This window comes from Acinonyx jubatus, chromosome A3, assembly GCF_027475565.1.
Source record: "Acinonyx jubatus isolate Ajub_Pintada_27869175 chromosome A3, VMU_Ajub_asm_v1.0, whole genome shotgun sequence".
Classification (NCBI taxonomy): domain Eukaryota; kingdom Metazoa; phylum Chordata; class Mammalia; order Carnivora; family Felidae; genus Acinonyx; species Acinonyx jubatus.
In genome coordinates, this window is record NC_069388.1 from 1,525,192 (window position 1) to 1,548,885 (window position 23,694).

At 62.8% G+C, this 23,694-nt stretch overlaps 3 protein-coding genes, 1 long non-coding RNA gene and 1 other non-coding gene across 8 annotated transcripts in view; 2 read left to right on the forward strand and 3 right to left on the reverse strand.

Moving 5' to 3' along the window:
• The window catches only part of SLCO4A1 (solute carrier organic anion transporter family member 4A1), a 22,325-nt gene extending 16,372 nt beyond the window's left edge, over positions 1-5,953 (reverse strand). The window contains exon 1 of the mRNA XM_027046564.2: positions 5,807-5,953. The gene's annotated coding sequence lies outside the window, so the exon portion shown is untranslated. The remainder of the gene's footprint in view (positions 1-5,806) is intronic.
• LOC113595714 (mucin-1-like) overlaps positions 1-9,493 on the forward strand; it is a 10,176-nt gene extending 683 nt beyond the window's left edge. Inside the window, exons 3-5 of the mRNA XM_053201336.1 lie at positions 4,906-6,341; positions 6,949-7,464; positions 7,770-9,493. Coding sequence (XP_053057311.1) covers positions 4,906-6,113 — 1,208 coding nt within the window. The 3' untranslated portion in view covers positions 6,114-6,341; positions 6,949-7,464; positions 7,770-9,493. The remainder of the gene's footprint in view (positions 1-4,905; positions 6,342-6,948; positions 7,465-7,769) is intronic.
• On the reverse strand, positions 8,295-12,370 carry LOC128311073 (uncharacterized). Of its 2 annotated transcripts, XR_008289001.1 has the most exons (4): positions 10,548-12,370; positions 9,898-10,079; positions 9,282-9,437; positions 8,295-9,189 (listed from the first exon to the last, which is right to left on the reverse strand). XR_008289001.1 is itself a non-coding variant. In XM_053199749.1 (3 exons), exons 1-3 carry the CDS (start codon positions 11,185-11,187, stop codon positions 9,393-9,395), a joined length of 867 nt encoding a protein of 288 aa, XP_053055724.1. In that variant the 5' UTR covers positions 11,188-12,370; the 3' UTR covers positions 8,295-9,392. The 2 variants fall into 2 exon arrangements, 1 of the variants encoding a protein (XP_053055724.1); XM_053199749.1 differs by having other exon boundaries at positions 8,295-9,437.
• Positions 12,371-13,967: 1,597 nt separating this feature from the next.
• On the reverse strand, positions 13,968-16,063 carry LOC128311074 (uncharacterized). Its single transcript, XR_008289004.1, has 3 exons — positions 15,077-16,063; positions 14,454-14,730; positions 13,968-14,329 (listed from the first exon to the last, which is right to left on the reverse strand). It is a non-coding gene; the product is annotated as an uncharacterized LOC128311074 (long non-coding RNA).
• On the forward strand, positions 13,968-18,953 carry LOC113595718 (uncharacterized). 3 transcript variants are annotated; one of them, XR_008289002.1, is made up of 3 exons: positions 13,968-14,588; positions 15,436-15,699; positions 17,091-18,953. It is a non-coding gene; the product is annotated as an uncharacterized LOC113595718 (transcript). The 3 variants fall into 3 exon arrangements; XR_003416293.2 differs by lacking the exons at positions 13,968-14,588; positions 17,091-18,953 and adding an exon at positions 16,932-17,066 and having other exon boundaries at positions 15,473-15,699; XR_008289003.1 differs by lacking the exons at positions 13,968-14,588; positions 17,091-18,953 and adding an exon at positions 16,535-16,925 and having other exon boundaries at positions 15,473-15,699.
• The last annotated feature ends 4,741 nt before the right edge of the window (positions 18,954-23,694 follow it).

Sequence of the window (23,694 nt, forward strand, 5' to 3'; positions counted from 1 at the left end):
GAACCCAATGCAGGTGTGTGGGCCTCGTCCAGCCAGTCGAATGGCGGGATAGGGCGGCAGGCTCACCCTTCTCTGAATTTCTCTGCCTGGCTACCTTTGAACTGGGAATTGGCTTTTTCCTGACTTTAGACTCGAACTAGCACGTTGTTCTTCTCAGGTCTCAAGCCCACCCTGCCGGCCCTCAGGCCAGAAGTGCACCTTTATGTGTCCCGGGTCTCCAGCTTGCCGACTGCCCGTTTAGAGAATTGTCAATCTCCACAGTTGTGCAGCCCAAGTTTCTAATAATAAATCTCTTTATATATAAATATCTCCTATTGACTGTGTTTCTCTGGAGAATTCGGGCCGCCGCGGCGGTGGTTCTACACTGACACCTGCTGTACGTGAGGCTGTGCTGGGCAGCGGGGCTTGGGGACCCCCGGGGCACTGTCCCATCCACCAGGAGCTCACAGCCCCCCTACACCCGGGAGCCATTTAAGAGCCAGCCGCAAACTGCCCACTACCAATCACAACAGCACAGGCTGCGAGAGCCAGCAGAGGCAGGAGGCAGGCGGCCAGCAGAGGCCCCGAGAGGAGGGCTTCAGGGCAGTGGGATCTGGCAGGACGCCCGCCACTGTCGCAGGTCATGAGCATTCTGCGGCCTGGTGCCGGCTGAGGCCTCTCCCACGCACACATAACCTCTGAGATCCCCGGTCTCAGAAGGGGGGTCCTTTTACCACGGAGCCGTGCGCGTTGCCCAGGACGAGGGAAAAGGCCTCCACGGGAGCCCCAGCCACGTGACCCCCAAACAGTGGCGGCAGCAGGAAGGAGCCCCCGTGACTGGAGCGGACTGGGGGGCTCCGTCTGGTGCCCTCCACCCCCTGTAGCACCTGTTCACACGCTGGGCCGTCCCTCCCTGCTGCTCTGCTGCCTTCAGCCTTGTGGAGGTGCATCTGGGGCCTCCAGATGCTCCGCAGGACGCTGGGAGGGCTTCCCAAGACCCGAGAGGAGAGACAAAGCATCCCCGTCCTCCAGCTGTGCAGGGAGGAGGCAGCTCCTTCACAGGGAGCCACCGTACGGGGCCTTACCCCGTCCTCCAGGCTTGTGCCGGGTCCCTGGGAGCCTCCCCCTACTGCCAGAGGCCCTCCCCCTGCTCCCATAGGAGACACGCCCTGTGGGATTAGGTGCCCAGGATTAGCGGCGAGGACAACGGGGTCCCTGGAGCCTCCAGCCAGAGGCTCTGCACCTGGGGCTCCGGTGGGAGGGGCAAGGGCGTGGCTGCGCACGCACACGTGTGTGTGTGTGTGTGGGGGGGGGGGGAGGGTGAGCTCGCTCAGGAGGACAACACAGATCTCTTCCACCGGCCCAGCCAACAGCCACAGTTCTCCGAGTCCGAGCCACTCGGCTCCAGGAACTCCAGGTGCATCTCCTCCCCGCCCCGCCGGCCCCAGCGGCCGCAGCGTGAGCACCGGGGGCCCCTGTGTGGGAGGCTCGGGGTCCTGGTCTCAACCCAGGGCTGCAGCAGCCCTAGTACCCACAAGCCCCTCTGCCGGCTCAGGCCTTGTGCGCTCACCCACGCCCCACGCGGAGGCTGCCCGCAAACCCAGCGGGCGGGAAGGACGCAGGTCGCCCCCGGCGCTACTGGTCCTCGCCTGGCGGCTCAGTCTGGCTCTGGCCCAGCCAGCGCCCCAGGGGGGCCTTTCCTGTTAGGGGCCGGGGCGCTCCCAGGCTCCGTCCTGAACCCCGTTCGCCGGGGACGTGGCAGCCGGGGACACACACACGCTGCTGTCACTTCTGCTTCCTCTCTGCGCTCCAGCCGGTAGGTCCTCTTCTCTGCACCGATGGCTCTGAGGTTGACAGCCACAGCCCACGCCACTGTGACATGGCCACACCACATGGTGGCCTCTGCCTGAGCTCCTGCACGTGGGTCCCCTCCCTGTCCCCTCCCCTTCTCCCTCCTAACCCCCTGCATCCTGGGTCTTTGCCCTGTGACCCTGGGCCCTCGCCCCTAGGGCCCTGGGCCTTGTCCCCATGACCCTGGACCCTTGCCCCTGTGGCCCTTGCCCCTGTGACCCTGGGCCCTCGCCCCTAGGGCCCTGGGCCTTGTCCCCATGACCCTGGACCCTTGCCCCTGTGACCCTGGGCCCTCGCCCCTAGGGCCCTGGGCCTTGTCCCCATGACCCTGGGCCCTCGCCCCTGTGGCCCTGGGCCCTCGCCCCTTGACTTGTGGAGGTCTTCAGGCAGCTCTCTTTTCTGGTCTACTACATCCATCTTGGTGTCTTATCCTCTGACTGAGGGAGAGGAGGGGACTTTCACTTGTTGAAAACGAGGCCAAAGCTATTCAGAGGGCAGACTGCGGGTGGCAGACAGATCTGGGCTGGTCATCCCAATTTGCATACCAGGGTGAGCAGGAAGCCGGCCACTTTGCATGGAGGTCAACAACGAAGGCTGGGAGAGAGCCAAGGACCTGTCCCTTGGGGCTGTCCTGCACGGACGTCCCTGCACCCACCTTGTCCCCACCAGCGGGCAGGAGTGTGGGGAGGGCCGGATGAGCCAGAGAGAGGGGAGTCCAAGTTTACCGGTCTTTCCAGTTCTCCACGTTTGATCCCTGGAGGGATGAAGATAGGATGTGTTGCAGCCACGCAAGCGTTCCCACCTTGGGCAGTGGTGGATTTCTCTGCACTCTCTGTGCCTCAGTTTCTCCACTTAAACATAAGCGTGGCCTCATGGGGAGGAGGGAGTGAGCCTCTTCGCAGGTGGGTCTGGGCACCACTTGGGGCTCGTGAGAAACAGAGACTGGCAGAAGGGCCCTCATAGGGTTTGGAGGTGCTGGGTGGGGCACAGGTTGGGCTGGGCCGTGTCCGGGTGGCCTCTGAGGCCTGGGGCTCCAAGTACCAGGCTGAGAGCACCTGCTGAGAGGCAGACCACCAGCCCAGTGGGCACCACCCTCAGCTCAGCTGGTCCCAAGCCCTAAAGGGCACTGAGCCGAGGGACGTGGCCTCGGGTACCCCCAAGGCTTGCTGGATAAAAAGCCAATGAGGAAAGGGGGCCCCGTGGGAGGAGAGGATGTGTTTGAAGTTCCCCAGCCCAGGAGCCTATGACTCTCCGGGCAGCCATAAGCGGAGTGGCCAGGCCCTGGCGAGCAAGCCCCGCCCTGTGCCTGGTCCTCCGTGGGCCACACCTGGCCACGCTGTGAGTGCCGTCTGCAAAAGGCATGATGTTGTGCAAAATGTCCACCAGCCCCAAGAAATGTGGTTCAAGAGGCTAATTCTGTGTAATGCTGGTGGGAGGGGGTGCACCATGGCCACAAAGGGGAAATGAGGGGTATCTGAGAAAAGCAGGCTGAGGGCCCACAGCAGGAAGAGTCCCCATGACCAGCCGAGGAGGGGATATGACCCGGGGCCCAGAAGGCCGGTTTCCTCCCCTGCTAGCAGGCCCCGGGCTCCACGGACACACACGAGCTCTGGTCCCCAGAGACCTGAGCTGGTGCCTCCTTCCCACCCACGGGCAGGGGCCTGGTGGGCCTGTCGATTACCTGCCGTGGTGGAGCCCCGGGCCTGCCCTGAAGTGGGCTCACCACGACCAGGCCCAGGCCAGACAAGCAGCTCAATGTTCCAGAACAAAAGCAGCTGGGTTTCTGAGGATTATTGTCTATCCCCTTCCAAAAGCAGACAATGGGCTCTTTGCCATGCCTGAGAACAGGAGGCCACGTGGCTCAGGAGGGAATATTTTCGTGGTTTCTGTCCACAACAGAGGAAGCAGAAATGGGGCCGGGCGGGTCTTCTGGGTTCGCGCCGGGCCAGCTGTTGAGCCCCCTCCTGACCGCGAGCACCGGGCGCCGCTCTGCTACCCGCCGGAAACCCGGGGAGGCCTCCCGGACCAAAACCACCCCAGCGAGCTTCAGCACTGACACCGGCTCAGCAGTGCCGGCCCAGGAAATGGATCACCGCTCGCGGAGACTTCTACATCGTTTAGAAGCCGGACCCAGAAGTGGACCCAGAGCCCGGACTGCAGCAGCGGTTTGTCAAGGCGAGGGTCCACTGCAGACTGGGGACAGCCAGACTCTCTGAGCTGAATCCCTCAGAACAGGTGTTCAGCAGACAGAAAACATCAGCCCTGAGACTTCCATTCACTCGGCCACCATCAAGCCCCGCCTCCAGGCCCCGGCCACCTCACCATGGTGTCGGGAGGGACTCGGTCGGGACCTGCCCAGGCACCTGCCTGAGGGGCCACACCCAGGGCGGACTAGGGTCACAGCCACCCAGGAGGTAAGCAGCCCCATAAAAACTTTCCAGGTAGTGTCCACCAGGCCTGTCCAGCAGGAAGGCAGTACTGAGGCAGGGCAGCCCGGGGTCCAGCCAGAGGGGCCCTTCCCTCCTCTCCCTGCATCCGTGGGCATTGGCCGGATGCTCCAGTCCCCTTAGCCACGGGCCCACCTTTTGGGACACTGCTCTGCGTCAGGCCGGGTCACCCGGGTTGCCTTCTCCCCACCACCATGAGAGCTGTGAGGGCTCCGGAGGCACCCAAGTCTGGATGATAACCTCTCCATCACATGCTAGCGGTGTGACCGTGCTCGAGCCACCTAACTCCTCAGTGCCTTGGTTTATTCATCTGTGAAATGGGAGTGGTAGTAGCCCACTCCACAGGGTTGTTGTGGGGCTTACATGAGATAACGCTCAAAGCACTTAGCACCGGGCCTGGCACGTTCGACTGCTCAGCAAACAGCTTCTCCCCCGTGAGCATTACTGATATTGTCAGATTCGAACACACAGCGGCTCAAACCAGACACTTTCTCTGGCACGTCCGGTGCCACACAGGGAATGAAATCTTCCCAGGTCGCGGGGTCCCAGCCCGGCTCCCCAGAGCCAGGGTCTGGTCTGACGGCAGGAACCCAGGTTCCAAACAGCACAGCGGGAAGCGGCGACTAAGCTGGTTCCTTCAGGTGGAAAACTACTGCGCTCCCCCGCGGCTGCGGAGAGGAACAGGCCCCTCCACCCAGTCCGCCGCCCACGAGGGAGCGCACGCACGCGGCCGGTCTCTACCCTCGTGGCGCTGACCCCGCGGAGCCCCGCTCGGGTCCGCACGGCCGGCCGGCTCGTCCTGCCTCGGGTCTCCAGGTCCGGGGCCAAGGGTGCCCCGCGGCGCCTCAGGCGGGTCCGCACCCTCGTTTCCATCCCCCCACCCCGCCCTCTGCTGGCACCCGGGCGCTCCCCGCCGCGCCTCGCGCCTCGCGCCGGGGTACCCGCGCCTGGCGTGGTGGGGCGGGAGAGGGGCCGGCCGGCGACGCCCGGGCTGGGGACCAGCCCCGCGTGCCCGCCCCAAAGCCCAGCGCTCCGCCCGCGCCCCCGCCGCGGGGTGTCTTTAGCGCAGCCGGCGCGCGAACAAAGCCCGGCCGCCCGCGAGAAACTTCTGCGCCTGGCGATTTCCTCCCGGACCCGGCCCGCCACCACTCTGCACCCCGGGGAGGCGCGTCCGTCCCTGAGCTGACCCGCGGGGCCTGCGCCTGCGAGCGCGCCCAGCCACCTGCCCGGCCACCAGCCCGGCCGCTCCCGCCCTCCCCACCCCCTCCCCCCCAAGGCTTCCCGCCCGGGCTGCCGGCGGCGACCGGGGTGCATTTGCCTCGGATTTCCCAGAGGCGGCCGGGCCGCCGGGCGCACCGCCCGTGCCCTGCGTCCCGCCCCGCCCGCGCCGGCGCCACCTCGAGCCCGCTGGCCCCAGCCCGGCGTCAGCGGGCACCTGCCGCGCTCCTGACGTCAGCAGGCCGGGGCCGGCGCGCCCGGGCGGCGCCCCACGAAGGCGCCCCGAGCCCCGCGCCCGCCGGAGCGCTCACCGTCCCGAGGTCCGGCCGCCGCGCCGCGCTCCGCGCTCTGGCGGCCGCTCGCAGCCGCCTCCCGCTCCATTCATCCGCGTCCGCGCCCCCGCCCGGCCGCCCGGCGCTGGCCCCACCTACCCGGGCCAATGGCCGCGCCGCGCCCCGGGCCCGCCCCCAGCGGTGGGGAGCGGCGGGGCGGGGCGGGGCGGGGCGTGCCTCTCCGGCCCCCGGGTCTCCGTCGCCCCCGGCCGCTCACCGACCCCTCCCCAACCGCGACAGCCCAGCCTCCGCCGCCGCGGGTCGGAAACCTGGAGCCCAGCGGTGAAGTCCCCAGGCCGGGCGTGACTCAGACCTGAACCCGCGCGTGTGGGACCCGGGCGGTGGTGGAGGCCGTGGTGGAGGAAATGAAGTTTCCCGCCCAACCCTTCGGAAAGGCCGCCGGGGGCCGAGGGAGTTGGGGGGGTGCCGCTCGGGGGGGCTCGCCCCGGCGGCGCATGGTGAGGCCAGCACCCTTGCCCGGCGAATCCAGCGTTCCCTGCCTGCAGCCTTCTCGGTAAAACGACCCTTCCTTAGATGGCAGCCCTTGCGGGGGGGGGGGGGGTGGGGAGGGGGGGGGTGAGGGGCACGAGACACATCCCCGTGGAAAGGAGGTTCCGTCTGAATCCCTGCCCCAGCTCTCTTTGGCCTGACCTTGAACACGAGGCTTAATCTCTCCGAGCCTCCCTGGGGGGGGGGGGGGGGAGGGGGCGGATGACAACAGCTCCTCAAAGGTCCCTGAAAACCCTGAGCGGGATGAAAGGGAAGCGCCCTGGGGGTTGCCAAACTCCTAGAGTAACAGCACATCAGGACCACAAGACTTTTTGCTTTCTGGTTGCCACAAAATGAATGTATTTTAACAGAAATCTACAAAAGTCAACCGTGTGTGTTTAAATCCTGAGGTAGGTTGAGGTAAGGGAGAAATGGCCAAAGCATGACCTTAGGCCGGTGAGGGGGAGCACCCAGAGCTCGAGGTGGGTGCAACCACCCCGGAGGGAGGGAGGCTGGCCTCTTCCTGTGTGTGCAGGGGGAGGGGAGGAGAGCCGCAGCGGAGCGGGGGTGGTTGCTGGGCCTTACGGTCATGTCCACATTTGCTCGTTATTTATGAAATGCTCTGCCTTCAGAGGGCCGCCCCCAGGGTCCCCGGTTTTGCCTTTGTCCCCACGCCTGCAAGCTGGGGCAAAGTCTCGCTGCTCCGGGAGCATTAGCCTCCACTGCCCGCACGGCCCTTTAAGAGGAAACCCCAGCACCTGTGCTCCCAGCTGGAGACGGTCTCTCTGAGAGTGTGAGGCAACCTCGCTGGCCTGCCTGGAAGAGGAGGCTGTTGGGAGAAAGTGGGAGCACGGTCTCTGCCAAGATCCCCGCCCGAGGAAAGGACGGCGAGCTGGTCTGCAGACCCGGCCTCCGTGCGGAGCCTGCTGGGAGCTGACCGGAGATGCCTTTGGGAGATCGTGAGCTCCCCATCCTGGGAGTGTGTGAACAGGGCTGGCCGATGCTGTGAGAGTGATGCCGTGAACGCACCTCAGATGGCAGAAGCAGCATGGGACTCACTCTTTCCAAGTTCATTTTGGATTCTACGCCTTGAAACTGTTACATACACATGATCTTCCTTTGGACGACTCATGTATTTCACTGAAAGAGTGAGTTTCCTTTTAAAAAGGCCAATCCGTATCTTTATCGGAGAGCATGGACGCAGATAAGAGAACACGGAAAGTGGGGTTACGTTCTAGACAGATGCTACTGTCTGCCGAGTGCTCCGGCCACAGACCCTCTTGCCTGAAAAAGGGCTGGTGTCAGGCGTCCGAAGGGCTGTCGCTGACGAGGGGAGCCCGTCTCCTGGACGTGTGGGACGTGTGGGACGTGTGGGACGATCGGCGGGTGGGACAAGGAAGGGGAGAGAAGCCGGCTCCCGCTGTGACTCACTGTTGTCCCCGTGCTTGTTCAGGCACTGTCTCCATCACCCACCCCAGGGAAACACTGTCCCCGAGGCCCCCCGGGGAGCCTGGGCTCCTGGCCCTCCGCGTGGGCCCCACCAAACCCAGGGTCACATAGGACAGTCTCCTCACCGGGGACCCTCCTCCAGGACTCATCCACAGGTGCAATTTGAAAGGTAAATCAGGAAGGAACGTTTCAGGCACATTAATGCAAAACTCGGGCCTTTGGTTCTCCAATGTTAAGCCGGTGCCTTGGTACCTCGGGAGGCCCCTGGGAGCACCTGTGTGCCCGAGACCACGCCCTATGTGGCCTGCCCAAGGGGGCAGCCAGGTGCCTCGGGGCAGGTGTCACGGGGCCGAAAGTGCCGGCCCACGCTCCGGGCCACTGGTGCCGTGGGACTGGGCGGCGGCCTGCTCTCCACAAGCCACCCCTGCCCTTCAGCGTGTGGGGGACGGATTAGGAGAGCAGGGACGAGGCCTTCGAGAGGTCACTCACAGAGCACAGCAGCCTTCAAGAATAAGCCAACCTGATAAAGTGCCCTGGAACATTCTGAACTCAGTTCTATTCTTGGGGGGGGGGGGGGTGGCAGGGAGGTTTGTCTGGAGAGGAAGTAATTAGAAGGAAAAGAAAAAAGTGCCCAAGTTGCACCGGCCCCCCTGTGGTCCCATGGAAGCCGTGCCACCGCCTGTCAGAGCCTCTCTAGGAGACTCACAACAGGCATGTTACATTTTTACGGTCGATCACCACCATCTGGTGTCACCTCCGGAGGCACCCCAGGAAACCGAGACGTGTAAGCTCCTGCCGACCGGCACACCCTCTCTCCGTGTTCGCCCGCTGGATCTACGCACATCTCACATCTCCTCGTACGATCAGAAGCAAAGAGGGAGGGAAAAGCGTTCCCCGCGTCTCAAGACAAGTCAACGGTCAAACCAGAAGTGCCCCTGACGCTCCACAGGCAGCAGATGGGGCGTCGTGTTCTTTTTAGGAGCCGCTCCTAACTGAACAGGTCACTGCTCAGAGGAGCTGCTGTGACACTTTAGTTTCTGGTGGAGAAAGAAGGAGTCCAGGCTTTCCTGCCCGACTAGACGGCCGTGTGATCTGAGGACGTCACTTGAGGACACCCAGGGCACCAAAGTTCCAGGAAAGCCCGACTCAGCAGAGACGGGGGAAGGCCCCTCTCTCTGCAGCTCCACGGCACGGGTCCTCGGGGACCTGCCGAATGGCAGGTGCCAGGCTCCCGCGACCCGTGGGGTCCAGCCCTTGTCGAGACCCAGGGCCTCGGCCGCCCGGGACTTCCCTGGAAGGATCGCTTGACTTTCATCGGGATCCACTTGTGTGGTCCCTCTCCGTTCGCTTCCACAGAGGCAAATGTCTGCCAGCGGGAGGGCTTCTGGGACTGCCCAGGCCTGCCCAGGGCCTGCCCTGTCGGACTGGGGTGGAGGTGGGGTCAGAAGGTCTGTTTGGCAGAGACCTCACATTCCAGAATGACCTCATGGTAGGTGAGTTGTTATTTCAGCCTCACCGATCCGCACGCGGGGCCTCCCGACGAGGCCTTGGGGAGTCCAGCCTTCCCGCTCGCCGTCGTGCCCACCCAGGTAACGCGCGTCATTTGTGAATCCTTTAATTGGCCTGACTAGGAAGACGGTATTGCATCGAGGGTGTTTTTGTGTCGGAAACACTTAAAGCAAACATTCAAATTATCAACAGTTATGTGTAGGCCTGCTTGGGCATTTCTTCATGTTTGATTTTGTTGGAAACCTCAGCAAATGGAGTGGGCAGGACCTTTCCCGCCACCGAGGCACTGCCCGGGGCATCTCTGCCCCTACGGCCACAGGAAGGGACGACACAGGATGCAGGGGGCCGGGGCCTCTGCTTCTCCGTGGGGCTGGGTGGTCTGCCCCGTGCCCTTCCGGCCCCAGCCCTCCCTTGTCCAGTGTCCTTGTCCTGTCTCCCGCCCGCCTGGGCCGCAGCTCACACCCCACAGCCCAGGCCGACCTGCCGCCTGCCCTCTCACTCCAGCCAGGACCCTCCTGCACCACAAACACCTCATGGGTCGTCCCGTCTCCGTGCCTTACTCTTGCAGCGTTCTTGTTTCTGGAAGTTTCCTTCCTCGCTGACTGTGGACACCTCTATCCCACCTCCTCCAGGTCCTCAAGGACCATGTCTCTCTCCACACTCCTGGAAGCCAGATCTCCGGGCTCTGTAGGTCTTTGTTCGTGGGTGTAGGCCTCACCCTGGTACCTGCCAGGCTGCATGCTCCCTGCAGAACCTTCCAGAAATCTGGCCATCCAGCATCGACACTCAGGCTGCCAGTGAGGCACTGATGGTGTGAGGAAGGGGGGACACATGTTCATGAGACATGATCGCAAGGGGGCTGCCTCAGTTTCCCCAGCTGTGGGAGGCATCCTGGACATCCACAGCCTAGTGCCGGCCCCAGGGTCCCCTCTGCTTGGCATGGCTTCATCATGGTCCCAGAACTGCTACCTGGGCTGACCCCTTCAAGCCCGGTGGTTTTGACCTTCTCAACCTCCATCCAGGACAACACGGCTCCTTCCCAGCAGACAAGCTGCAGGGCCTGAGGGCCCCCTTCCCCGGAGTCAGCTGCCAGACCTCCCCCCCACCAACCCCTGTCCTGGAAATAAGGGACAGATTCCCAACTGAGAAACAGACCTCCAGGGGCTTCTAGCTTAGTGATGGGACAGCAACAAGGTGGAGACCAGCTGCACGGCAGCTCTCAGTAAGCACCGGGGGGGCTGCTAGGAGGGAGAGGCCACGTCGGGAGGCCTACCGGCCAGTGTGAAACGGCTCTGGGGCGGCTGGGGAGGGCAAAGCTGGCAGGTGCAGCGGAGAGCCAGGCTGTCCGCAGGCAGCTGACCTCGGGCACTGTGCACTGGCATCGGGTGGGCCTGGTGCGGGAGGGACAGACGGCTGTAGTCACAGAGGAGGGGCCGAGATTTGCAAGGAGACAGGACGCTGAGTCTGGAGCCTGCCGGGCACGAGTCAGGTGGAGCCGTCACTGCAGGCAGGGAGACCGCCCTGAGGGGGGTCCTGGGGCCCAGGGAGACCCTCGCGGGAGGACTGAGACCTTGGGACTTCGCCTGAGGGGGGGTATGTCCCTGCAGAGCCTGGCTTGGGGGGCCAAGGGACCAGGCCCTCTCCAGGCTCCCCGGCTGTGAGCAGAGAGCTGCCCGCAGAGGCCCCTGGAAGGACCACTGGGGGGAGGCCAGGAGCGAGCCCTCTGGTCCCCCAGCTTCCTTCTCCGGAGCCCTGGTGGCCACCAGGACCCCGACAGCTTGCTGGCCCACCCTGCCCCGGGACGGGGGACCAGGGGGCTGGGTGAGCTCAGGTGAGTTCTCCCAACGCCCGAGCCTGCTCAATGGTGAGATCTTTCCCAAAGTCTCCACGGTTCGGTGGCCTGTGGCCAGCATCCTGCGGGACCGGTGGGCACCTTCCCCATCCCGGGGTTGAAACGCGATTCTCCGGCTCGCCCAGAGGCCTGAATGTTCTATCAACCTCAGGAACACGGAGACCCAGAGGGGATTTGGAGAGCTGGCTTAATTTCCGGATCCCAGATGGCTTGCCCCGACACAGGAAGTGGGTGGCTCGGCAAGGCCCTCCGAGGCCCCCTGCCTCCCTCACCCCGCCCCTCCCCTGGTGGTGCCTCCCCCCTCCTGCCTCCAGGCCTGCGGGACCCCTCCCTGCAGTTACACCGGAGGCTTCCCAGAAATGCTTCCTGAAAACCCTCCCACAGGCTCCTGGCTGGGCCGGGGGACCCTTCTGAGGTCACCTCCGAACCCGGCCCCACATCCTCCCGTGCAGACCCCACCCCCGCCTCCTAAGACGACCTCAGCGCCCACTCCTCACTTCTCCCCCCTCGCTGGTCACTGCCCCTCCCGGGAACGCATCCCCCCTGCCCGCCAAGGCCTTACACGCCTGACGTCCTTCTCTGCTCCCTCCGTCCTCTCACCCGTGAGGCAGGCTCGCCGTGGCCCAGGCCCCAAACCTGTGCCCGCAGCCGGCGTCCTCTGAGCTCTGCCTTCTGAGACCCATGGCTGGCCTCCCCCGTGTCCCCCCGGGAGGGGTCCGTGTGGGTCTCTCCGGCTGACCCCCGGCCACAGGCATGGCCCAGGGCCTCCTCCTTGGGCCTCGACTGGCTCCCTCCCGGTGTGCTCGTCTTGCCCAGGGACCTGTCCAGACCGTTCGGGTTCTCCAGCCTCCCGTCACCGCTGCTTGCCACTGTCCCTGCCAGCCCCCCCGTGGATCATCGTGTATTCGGAAAACGCCAGCCTCCCTGCCGTCGTCCGGGGGCCGTGCTGGGCTCCAGTGCAGACAGCCCCCTGCACACCTCGGCGTTTCAGCCACCTTGTCCCCACCTTGTTCACGGTCACATCCGTGCCCCTCCCCAGGGCCCCACCTCCAGGGCTCCCGGAGACCCCAGAGCCCTCGGCCAGGACGTCCCACACCCTCCGTTCGGCCCCGCTTATCCCACCCGGGTCTTGCCTCCCTTCCTCCCTGCCAGGCTTTCTTCTCCCCACCCTCCATGACTCGCCCTCCACCTCTGTCTCTGCCTCTCTGTCTCTCTCTGTCTCTGTCTCTGCCTCTCTGTCTCTCTCTGTCTCTGCCTCTGCGTCTCTGTCTCTCTGTCTCCATCTCTGTCTCTCTCTCTCTCTGTCTCTATCTCTCCATCTCTGTGTCACTGTCTCTCTCTGTGTCTCTGTCTTTCTGTCTCTGCCTCTGTCTCCATCTATGCGTCTCTCCGTCTCCATCTCTGTCACTGTCTCTCTCTGTCTCTCCGTCTCTGTCCCTGTGTCTCTGTCTCATTTGTGTCTAGCTCTCTGCCTCCTCCTTTGTCTCAGGAAATTATTTATTGCCAAAGCGACATTGCAACAGTGTCACAGGGAACGTTTAAAGGACAGAAGTTTGCTCCCGGCCCCGGGACGAGAGCACAGTGGCTGGTCTTCCCTATTTTTCTTGTTTTCTCTTGGCCTCGGCCAGCGACGTGGTGGGTGAGGTACAGCTCCAGAGGCAGCCTCTCCTCAACACCGCGTCCACGCGGACACGTCCCCTGACCGGTGTCGGCACCGTCCTCCTGCCGATGGCCACGTGCCTGCGTGGACATGTGGCCCGGGGGACGTCGGCACGGGTGGTGGGTCCCCACCACGGCCTTCGGGGAACAGCCCGGCAGAGCCTCCTTGCTGGGGCCTGGAAGGCACGGAACCCACACCCACAGATGCCGGGGACCTCCCCCTGCAGCCACCACGCGGGAGCCAGGCTGGTGTCGCCGGAGGCGGGTCCGCACTACGCTCGTGCGCGGTGGGTCCCTCCAGCGCGCACCTGTTTTAGCGGAAGGTGGGGAAGGGTGACCGCTGTCAGCACTGGGGCCGCAGGCGGAGGGAGGGGGGCAGCGTGACTTCTCCTGGACGCCCCGGCTGGGTCCGTGGAGCTCATGTTCCCTTGTCTTAAGAAACACACGAGGGCCCGGGCACCGCAGAGGCCAGATGCCCCCAGTGTGGCCCCCTGGGAGCAGCCGGGGGAAGGGAACTCGGTGAACGGCCGGGGCCAGGACGCCGTGCTCCTGAGGATGGGCTCCGTCCTCCACCTTGGCGCCAGCTCCCTGGGTGGCCTCCCGCATGGGGCAATTACCACCTCAGTCACCTCCCACGTGTCTCCGTCCAGAGCCAGGCCAGCCACGGTCCTCGGGCAAGACGCTGCCCACGCGGGCGGGGGGCCGGCTCCCTCCTCCTGTCCCCCTCCTCGAATCCTCCCCCCTCCCTTCTCCCTCCCCCTCCCTTGGGTCTCCTCCACCCCTCCCCCTCCCCCTCCCCCCCCCTCCTCCCTCCCTCGTCCTCCGTCCTCTCTCCCTCCCTCCACCTGGCTCCTCACCCGGGTCACCTGGGCCCTGCCCCTCCCACCCCACCTTCGTGTCCTAGGCTGTCCTCCTCATCTATGAGCACAGCCTCCAACACGGTCCTGCCACCTCCGCTCCGACACGGGCCGCCCTCTGTCCCCGTCCGCACCCTCAGGAGGGTGCTCCCTCCTCCCCGGACCCCAGGCCGAGGACCCCCAGAGAAGGTGCCCACTCTACCCCACGCTCCACAGGGGGGGCCCCCGGCAGCTTCTGGTTGGGTAGAGGCCCCAGTCCCGGGGAAAGGGGCCACCCCAGGTGGGCAAGCGAACCCCCTTGGCACAGAGCGTGCCTTCAGGTAGGAAATCGGCTGATGTGCCGGGAGCCACAGCTTTCGTGCGGAGACGGCGGAGGCGCAGGTGCCCGCCCACCAGGCGCCCCGGGCCCGGCGCTCTCGGCGGGCAAGCCCCCTTCTCCCCGCTGCTCCCCGTGGGCCCGAAGTCAGCCCCTGGCCGGAAGCCCCTCCCCCACCACGGTGGACTCCCGGTTTACGCCTGGGCTCGGCGCGTGTGGGATGCTCTCTCCATGTGGGCAGGTGGCGCGGAGCCTGGCGCCCGCAGGGGCCAGAGCTGTCTCTGGGCTGCCTTGGCCCAGACGTGGTTTCTCAGGCCATGTGGCGGCATCTCTCTGGAGCACACCCACTGCTCCTCTCCTTCCGGGGGCTTCTGAAAAACACACGGGCCAAGCGCCGTTGGTGAGGATGGGACGTGGTGTAGCTGCTGGGGAAAATGGCGCAGCGGTTCCTCGGAAAATTCGGAACGGAATTGCCGTGCGAGCCGGCGACCCCACCTCTCGGCGTATCCCCCCGAGAGCAGGGACTCGGGGGCATCTGTGCGCACCCACGTTCACAGCAGCCTTATTCGCAACAGCCGACAGGTGGAAGCGACCCGAATGTCCGTCAACGGAGGAGCAGGCGAACAAGCTGTGTGTGTCCATACAGCGGGGTATTCGGGCTTAACGGGGCCGACATGGGGCAGTTGCGCGGGGTGGGGTTCCAGATGGCAGGCTTCACAGTTGGCTGAGTGAGGTTGGGGCTGCCAGGCCTGCTTAACTCACAGCCAGTTCCCTTAGATCAGGGAGGTGGAAAAACCCCAAGAATGTGAATAAGTATTTTCCTTACAACCTTCGTTAACGATGTCTCTACATGGCCCGGGAGATGCTAATTTCCTTGTGTCCAGGTCTCACTCATAGTGACAGAAACACTGTCTGGGGGTGTCTCTGCCTCCTGGGTCCCCCATGTAGGGAGAGGCTCCCTCCCTTTCTAGGCAAACTAGGAAAATGATGGTGGTGATGGTGAGAGTGGAGATAACGGCGATGGTGGTGATGGTGGGTCAGCGGCTGGGCATACAGCTCTGGGTTTTGAGAACAGTCAGGCTGGAGGGCAAAAATGGGATGTTGTCTGTGACACTTACGTGGTATTTATCTCAGCCCAAGGCCAGGGCCCTCTGTGTGGGGTTTGCAGGGAGGAGACTGGGAAGGACGGGTGTCTGGGACACGGAGAGCGGAGGGACCTGCCTTTCCAGTCTCTTCTGACATCCCACCTCACGATCATGTGTCTCGAGCCCGGGTGGCCCTTGGCCGCACGCATGCCTGGGGACGGCAGGGTGGCCGGCCTCCTCCTCCCTCGGCACCGCTCCCCGTCCCGACCGCACCCTCGGCAGGACCAGCCCCACGAGGAAGTGCATTCCGGCAGCTTTCGTCCTGGGCGCTGCGGCTGGGTGGGCGGGAAGGTGGCCCGCCCAGGACCGTGTGTTGTTCTGTCTTCGTTTAGGGCAACATGAAGCAACAGTAAGCTCTAAACCAGAGACTCAGAACCGCAGGATTCCGTCGTGCCCGGTGGAGCAGAGAATGCTCACTGGGCCCAGACAGTGACCGGCCCGCCGTCCCTCGCTGGGCCCAGACTGTGGCCTGGCTGCGCTCCGCACGTGGACCATGCTGTGCGCGGCTAACGCACCCGCTCCGTGTTTCCTTTCTGCACCACAGGCGGTTACCTGGAAATGGGAGGATGGTTCATGACAAAAACTGAGCTCATAAGGTGGGGATTTGCATGAAGCGTTCTTTGACCTCGTTTCTGGGGAGGAAGTAAGAGCTGGGGCGTCTACGTGGGTGACTCCAAACTGCTGGCCCGTGTGTGCCCCGTGCAATGCTGTGTCACTCTCGGTGGCTGGGAGGGACGCAGGGACGAGGGGCTGTGGGGCCAGAGCCTGACCTGTCCCGGCAGGCGGGGCGGGGGTGCGGGTGGGGGGCTCGCCATGCCCTTGGGGGCACCGGCTGCAGCACAGTCCGCTCTTTCTGGAGAAACCGGAAGGAGTGTGGTGTGGACGGCGTTTCCCTTTTTTGATAGTCACACACTTGGATAATAATAAAGAACTGCCCTTAAAAATATCCAAATGCACAGTTGCCGGGAGGTTTTGTAGAAGACGAGGCTCGCTCAGGGGTGCGTAGGGGCAGCATCCGCTTCTGAGGGGGGCGGTCGGCACGGGCCCACACGAACAGGTCCCCGGACCCGGGCTTCGGCCCCGGGAGCCCCTCTGGGTGCCGTGCAGCCAGGGCAGGGGAGGAGGAGCTGGGGAGCCGCACACGAGTCCTGAGGTCTCCCGTCCAAACTGCAGACTGCCACATCCTGTCGCTCTCCACGTGGGCCCCTGGTGGGCGGAGGTGACCTCCTGCCTTGTGCCTGAAGCTGGAGGAGGGCCCCTCGCTTGGTGCGGCGTGGTTTGGGTCCGGTTCAAGGTTCATTCTGGGGGAACGGGGGCAGAGCTCGGCCACGGAGCCCCTGCCGCCTGCCCGCGGTGGGTGGGAGTCCTGAGACCTCGGGGCTGAGAAGGGTGGCAGCATCTGATACCCGTTTCCTTGCGCTCTCCCGCCAGTGGGAGCTGGGAAGGAGTCACGTCTTGCTGGCCTCTCTCCCGCCTGCGGCCAGGGTCCTGAGTCCTTGGCCACCTGGGCCTGCCCCCTGGAATGTTCTGTACCTGGGAAGTGATGCTCATGTGTGGCCAGAGATGCACGTGGTCTGAAGGTGGCGGGGGGGGGGGAGGGGGGGACAGCCAGACCTCCCAGCGCCCCACCTGCCATGGCTCTGCATGCGTCCTGGGACGGCACCCCGCCCCCACAGCCGGCGGCCCCCGCCTCCCATCAAGAGCCGCCTCTGCCCCTGCTCTGCCGGCTTCCCTTATGCTGCTGAGTCACGTCCCGGATCCCACTCTGGGCAGCTGCGACTTCTGGCTGGGTTGTCAGCAGCTGAATGTCCTTCCTGCCCCTTGACAGGAAAGTTGCAGCTCTGGAAAATTACCAGGCCAGGAAGCAAGGGAAGTTTCTGCCCTGGGGAGGCTGACAGAGGAATTTCCCAGGTTGGTCCCAGCCTGCGAGGAGAAATACTGACTCCTGGCAACCTTTATAATTTTTTTTTCCCTTTAATTTAAGTAGGCTCAACGCCCAGTGTGGGGCTTGAACTCACGACCTCGATGTCAAAAGTGGCATGCTCCACCGACTGAGCCAGCCAGGAGCCCCACCCAGTAGCCTTTATTAGAACCAATTTCCTGATTCTGGGGCAGCTGGGAAGGCTGTGTCCCAGACTGCGCTCGTGGACCCAAGCCAGTCTGTTCAAGAGAAACTCGGTCCTTTGTGAGAGGTGGAGACTCTAAGCGGACTCCTTCCAGAAAGCACGGGAACCCCCAGTGACGGCCTGAAGTGACTAAAACACGGCCAGGAGGCACATCCCTGCCCCAGCCCTCCCTAGGCAAACTTTGTGTTCAATGCACCTGAGAGTCAGGTAAATACCGGTAGCAGGTTAAATACGAGTTGAACTATTAGAACCGAAAATACAGCTGCCGAGCAGCCCAGAGAGGCTGCGGGTTCCGGGAGGGGAAGGCCCAGCACTGACTGAGCTCGCCGCCCGGCACAGGTGGTTCGCTTCTGTAGGAACCACTGATCTGGACACCCGCCTCCCCCCTCTGTCTCTCTGCTGCTGGCCCGCATGTTTGTCGCGCCCACGTGGGTGTCGCATGGCGCACAGTTCCGGGGAAGGCTCCCGAACCCTCCTGAGGAGCTCCACTGAGGAGTTATGCACAGCTCAGCCCTGGACGCAGCACGCGAACCTGATGAGCAGAGCTGTGGACAACCCCAGCAACCTGATGGGGGCCCCTGAGCAAGGGGCTTCGAGGCCAAGTTTGATACTGAAAGAGAAAGCCGGCTGACAGAGGCACACGTGGCACCCGAGGATGCCTGCAGGGTGACATCCACCCGTCTGAGCTGCTCTGCCGTCCAGCACCCACGGGGAGGGCCAGTACGCAGGCAGGCCTCAGTTTGCCCATCTGTAAGATGGGGACCCAGCCGCGCTGCAGGGAGAGCAAAGGAGGCTGTGCCACCAGGGGCAGGGGCCACGTGAGCCGTCCGCAAGGGTCCTGGGGCCACCCTCCCAGCAGGTGCTCACAGTTAAGAAACACAGACTTAGACAGTATCTCTTCCTGCTTCAAACCCTCCACGCTCCCGGGAACCTCCCCTCACTCAGCACCCACGCTCCTTCCCTCAAAGGCCACGTGAGTCTCCTGTTGCTGCTGTGACAAATCACCGCGAGCCCAGGGCTGAAAACGACACACGGTCCCAGGGCCGAAGTCCAACCCGGCCTCACCGGGCTGCAGGTGTCCACAGGATGGAACTCCTTCTGGAGGCTCCAGGAAAGAATCCGGGTCCTTGTCTGTTCCGGCTCCTGGGGGCAGAGGCCTGGGGTGGGGGGCATGGAGTCTCCACAGAAGCACGGTGAATAGAGAAGAGTCGAGCTCTGGGCTCCTGGGGCCCTCGCTGTAGGACTTGTCGCGTCCTCCGCTCCCCATCAGAGTGGGTCTCCGAGAGCGGCCGGGTCGGCCTGGTGCGCCAGCTCACGCGGCCTTGGAGTCCTTGCTCATCCCTCAGAACACCGAGTGTCACCTTATGGCCGTTAACCCAGGTGGGCTGCCTGCAGGCGGGGGGCTGGCAACATGGGTTTTGAAACCCCAGTCCCATCCGGCAACCACAGAGTGCTTTAATCTGACTTTAATTAGGTCAGATTTAAAAATTTTAATGACAGGGGGTGCCTGGGGGGCTCAGTCGGTTAAGCATCGACTTTGGCTCAGGTCATGATCTCACGGTTTGGGGGCTCGAGCCCCGCATCAGGCTCTGTGCTGACAGCTCGGAGCCTGGAGCCTGCTTCGAATTCTGTGTCTCCCTCTCTCTCTGCACCTCCCCTGCTCCTGCTCTGTCTCTGCCTCTCTCTCAAAAGTGAATAAACATTAATAAAAAAAATTTTTTTTTTTAGGTTTTAATGACAGTTCAGTTACTGAAAACTTTTCTGTATGTTTGGAACAACTTAGGTAAATGAATGTCCCTTTTGGACTATAAATCTTATGAAATGTAAGTACAATCAATCATATCTGATAACAAGTTTAGCGAGTAAACTGAAAAGTGCTGTAAGTGTAACAAAGACACTGGACTTTGAGGACTTATAGAAAAAAAGGAAAGTATCCCACCAATAATTCCTTATATTGATCACATGTGTAAGTGGTAAGTTTTGGCTCTGTTGGATTAAATAAGATATTCTTTCTCTTTTTCCCTTAAGACAGATCTTGCTCAGCCCAGGTAAATAAAACGTATTATTACAGTTAACTTCGCCCATTTCATGTAAAAATTACCCACGTGGCTCCATTATATTTTTATTGGACTGTTTCATTCCGGGTGCGCCAAGTGTAAAAAACCCAAGCAAACCCCGGCGGTTTTGCGGCGCCACCTAGTGGAACCGCGGAGAGAGTGCGTTCTCTGGAGAGCGGGCGCGTGGGTGCCGGAGTGCGACCCCCGGGGGCGGCGGGGGGGCGGGGGGGCGGGGTGGGGTGAGCAGGGCTCCGTCCCCGCGCCCGAGCGGGAGTCCGGCCACCGTCGCCGCAGGGGCTGGAGGCCTTTCCTCCAAACCCCGAAGACAACTGCAAACAGCAAGGCTGGCGCAGCGGGGACCAGCCGCGTGCAGTGGCCTGGGCCTCAGGGCGCCCGGGACGCGGGCACCAGGTCCGGCACCAGAACCTTCCAGCGGCCCCGCTGCCCTCCGCGTCCTGTTGCAGCCTGTGGGCTCGGAGCCCTTTCTGAGCCGGGGACCGCGGGCACCGCGCCTCCGTCTCCCCACCCGCCCCCGGCCACCCGGAGCCGCACGCGAACGGGGCACCTCGTGCCAGCCGACCCCACCTGTGCCGCCCCAGCCCACCGAGCGGGAGGCCAGTGCCTGCGTGGGGCTTGGGCAGGAGGCCATCCCCCTGCGGGGCTCGCAGCCCTGCGTCGGGGGTGGGGGGGTGGGGGTGCGGTTCCCGCCCCCTCGGGGAAGGTCCCGGCTTGGCTTCGTCACCCTCCCATCAAGGCCACTTCCGGGCGCACCGTGACCCCGCATGACTCAGCCCAGTCCTCCGCGCTCAGGAAACGGCAGGTGACGCAGGGTCACAGTGAAACCACCGTGACTGTGACCCGGAGCTGGAGTGGAAACGTTTGAGGAGCCGTAAATCCTTCCTGGGAAACTCCCCGGGCTTCGCGGGGGGCCGAGCCGCCAGGCTCCGGCCTGTGCCGCGTTCGCGTGCGGCCCCGGGTGCCCGGGGGCGGGCGGGGAAACCGAGGGGCCGCGCCCGCTGTCCGGAAACGGGCTCCGAGCCCGCGGGCTGCAACGGGACGGGCGTCCAGCGGGGCCGAGGAGCCCCTGGAAAGTTCCGGCGTCCCGGGTGCGCCGAGGCGCCGCGCCCTCCTCTGCCCCCTGGAGGCCGGCGAGCCTGGGGACGCCCCCGGGAGGCACCGGCAGCCTCTCCACGCCGCCGCGGATTCCAGGCAGCTGGCTTTCCCCGCGCCTCCCTCCCGGATCGCGGGCAGGGACCCCGGGGGACGGCAGCCTGGCTGCACGCTGCGGGGGTTTCGGTCACCGGTGGTTCCCTACGCGTGGCTTCCACCGCCCACACCGCAAGATCGCTGCGCGCAGGAGGCGGGGCGGGCCCTTCTGGAATCCCGCGCCCGCCCTTCTCTGGGGAGAACACACAGCAAAGCAGGGGGAAAAGCAGGTGCTCCAGCTGACCCCACCCACCCCAGGCGCAGACACTCCCGGACCCCACAGTCCCTACAGCAAAGGCAGCACAAATGCCTCAGTCTTGCCTTAAAAACCAAACCAAACCAAACATTTTTCAAAAAGAAAGCCTGGGCTGTGCTGCTGTTTTCATCACCGTCTCGAAGGTGTGCGTCTCGACGCAGCGGCAGGACGGGTGTGGACAATGGCTGCCGTCACCCTTCCCGGTGCCCAGTCGGGCCTTTCCGAGGGCTTGCCACCACCCGGCCCTGCGGAGCTGCCATCCTGGCTCGGGGAGGCGTGGCATCGAGGTCTGGCCCAGGGGCCCGTGGGGCCTGCAGGCCCTCCTTCTGGCACCTTCCCTCCCCCCCCCCCCCCCCCCGTGGCCGGACCCCCTCTCTGCTGGCTCTCACAGGCTGTGCGTGCAACTTGGGCATGGTTAGGGGTCTTCTCTACATATAAACGCTACCTTTCTGACAGTTTGAGAAAGAGTAGAAGGGAAGGCAAATGCTCAGCCGGGTCCCCCCAGCGCCGGGCTCTCTCCAGGCATATGCTGCACACGCCTGCCGCCCAGAGGGAGGGGCCCCGCTCATTCATTCGCTTTGCTGTAGGCCATTGTCCAAACACGCACAGTTTACCCATTGAGTTGTTCGCGGGCACTTGGGCTCCTACCACTTTGGGGCTGTTCCGAACGGCACCGCCATGCCTGCGGAGCGGCCACACTCGCGTGTGCACTTCTGATGGAAGCGGGTGCCGCGGCGTTGTGGCTCCAGGATACGCACGTGCCTCGCCTGGATCTGTGTGATCTGTGCCAAGCAACGTTCCCTTGGAAAGAGGCTGTGTTCTTCTCGAATACATACAGCAGCAATACCCAGGTTAGCCGTAGCATGGGTGTTTATCAAGTCCTTCCAAAGCGGATCCCAACTCTGTGAGGTGCATCGAGGGGGCAGACACGATCACTTCTGTGGTGTCACAGATGAGGATAAAGTGAGAAGTCAGGTGGCTGGCCCTGAGTCCATCGCTAGTGAGCGCGGAGCCTGAATCCCACCCGCTGGGCGCTGGTGCTGAGGTGAACAGTCTTCGTTCCCATCGTTTACCTCTCCATCACTCGCATTGCCTTGTAAAAAATCGGTTTTAATTGCAAGGGGACTATGGTAATGGTTGTTCCACCGCGCCCCGGCTCTTTCCTCCTCTGTTATGACAATAACCCGCTTGCTAAGCGGATGCCTGTCTTCCCTGTGTTTGCAGCCCCATTCGGGTGCGTGCCTCCTTGCACTACGATCCTGAATAACTCCGTTGGAAGCGATTTATAGAACAAAGTCAGTGGGAACAGATAGAGGAGTCATCAGCAGGACACTGACCGGCCTGTCTTGTAATTTCTTCTGATTTGCCGCAAGTAAGTTTAGGAAGGCCCGCTGCTCACCCCGGGCACGGGTGGGGACGGCCCTGGGCCCTTGGCCGCCCGCCTGTCCGACTCTTACAGAACTGCGTGCGCATCTGCCCACTGTTTCTGGAACTCTCTTCACCCCACTCGGCCGTGGTCGGGGTTACATGCTTCGTCAGTGAGCGTGCTTTTACAGCATTTCAGTGGCTGCGTACGATTCTCCCACAACCTGCTTATGCTCGGAGACCGTTTCCAGCTTCAGGTGCTATGTGGAGCGACGGTGCTGGATGCAAATCTTCCCGCGGGAATGCATTTTTTACGGACATATTTCTGTGAATTTTATTAGGATTTCGGTTCCTGGTATCTAAATGCGTCCCGTTGCCTTGCCCCCACCCCAGCCTCCGTGCCGCAGGGCATAAGGGGTCTTTTCTCTGTTCTTTGGCCAGAATTGGTTTTATGATTTAAAACATTGTTTACCAGAAGATAAATTGAACGCCATCGATGCTTTTGTGGCATTTCTCTGACTCCAGCGAAGTGAAGCATTGGTCATGAGCTCACTGGCCACAGTGCAGTTTGTGAAATGCCTGTTCAAGTCTTTTGCCCATTTCTTGTGGGTGCACTTGTCCTTTAAAAATGTAGTGCTTTAAGGGTGCCTGGGTGGCTCAGTCAGTTAGGCATCTGACTTCCACTCAGGTCATGATCTCGCAGTTCATGAGTTGAAGTCCCTCGTCTGGCTCTGGTCTGATAGCTCAGAGCCTGGAGCCTGCTTCGGAGTCTTGTCTCCCTCTCTCTCTGCTCCTCCCCTGCTCACGCTCTGTCTCTCCCTCTCTCTCTCAAAAAGAAACATTTAAAAAATTTTTTTAAAAATGTATTGCTTTATAAGATTATTACTAACCATTTGTGACATATATTGAAACACTTTCTCCTGGTTTGCCATTTGCTTCTAATTTTGGTTTATGGTAACTTTAACCATTCAGATGTTTTACGTTTTTATGTGGTCAAATATATGAGTCTTTCCTTTTGTGGTGCTTGGAAAGGACTCACCATCCCAGAGCAATAAAATAACTCACTGTGTCCCTGTTATTTTATCTGTCTGGCGGATTTGGGTATACGGTGACGTGAGGCTTCTAAACTTTGGTTCCAACTGCACATTTAAATAATTAGCTGAGGGTCTGGCACTGGTGACCCACGATTGCAGATCGCGTGTAATTATACGGTTTGAAAGGGATAGAGGCTAATGTTTTCCAGAGATCTTCATCGACAGCCCTGAATAAACTCATTTGTCCGTGTCCGTGGGGTTGGAGACAATGATTTTCCCCCAACCGGAGATCTTTCAGCTACTGGGCAGTGACCCCTGAGGTTGGGGTCTGTCTCAGGGCCACTGCCGCCCCCCACGTACACACACGAGGTCGCAGACGGAAGGGAAGAGCCCGAAGCAGCGTCCTCGCACGCACGCCGGGTGTGAGTGTGGCCTGGGCTGCGTGGCTGCGTCTGGAGATCAGTCCCCGGGGGCCAGGCGGGCCCCCAGGAGGGTGTGGGCCGGAGTGAAGGCCGCCTCGCACCGGGCGGAGCCGCCTGGGAGGACG

Excerpts from the sequence above, each read along its gene's own strand:
- LOC128311073 (XM_053199749.1), bottom strand. The coding sequence starts at position 11,187 with ATGCTGGCCACAGGCCACCGAACCGTGGAGACTTTGGGAAAGATCTCA. Across the intron at positions 10,080-10,547 it reads GAGCCGTTTCACACTGGCCG|TGCCTCACTGGCAGCCTGAG; the intron begins GTAGGCCTCCCG and ends TCACACCATCAG. Across the intron at positions 9,438-9,897 it reads TCCTTGAGGACCTGGAGGAG|TGTTTCCGACACAAAAACAC; the intron begins GTGGGATAGAGG and ends GTTTGCTTTAAG.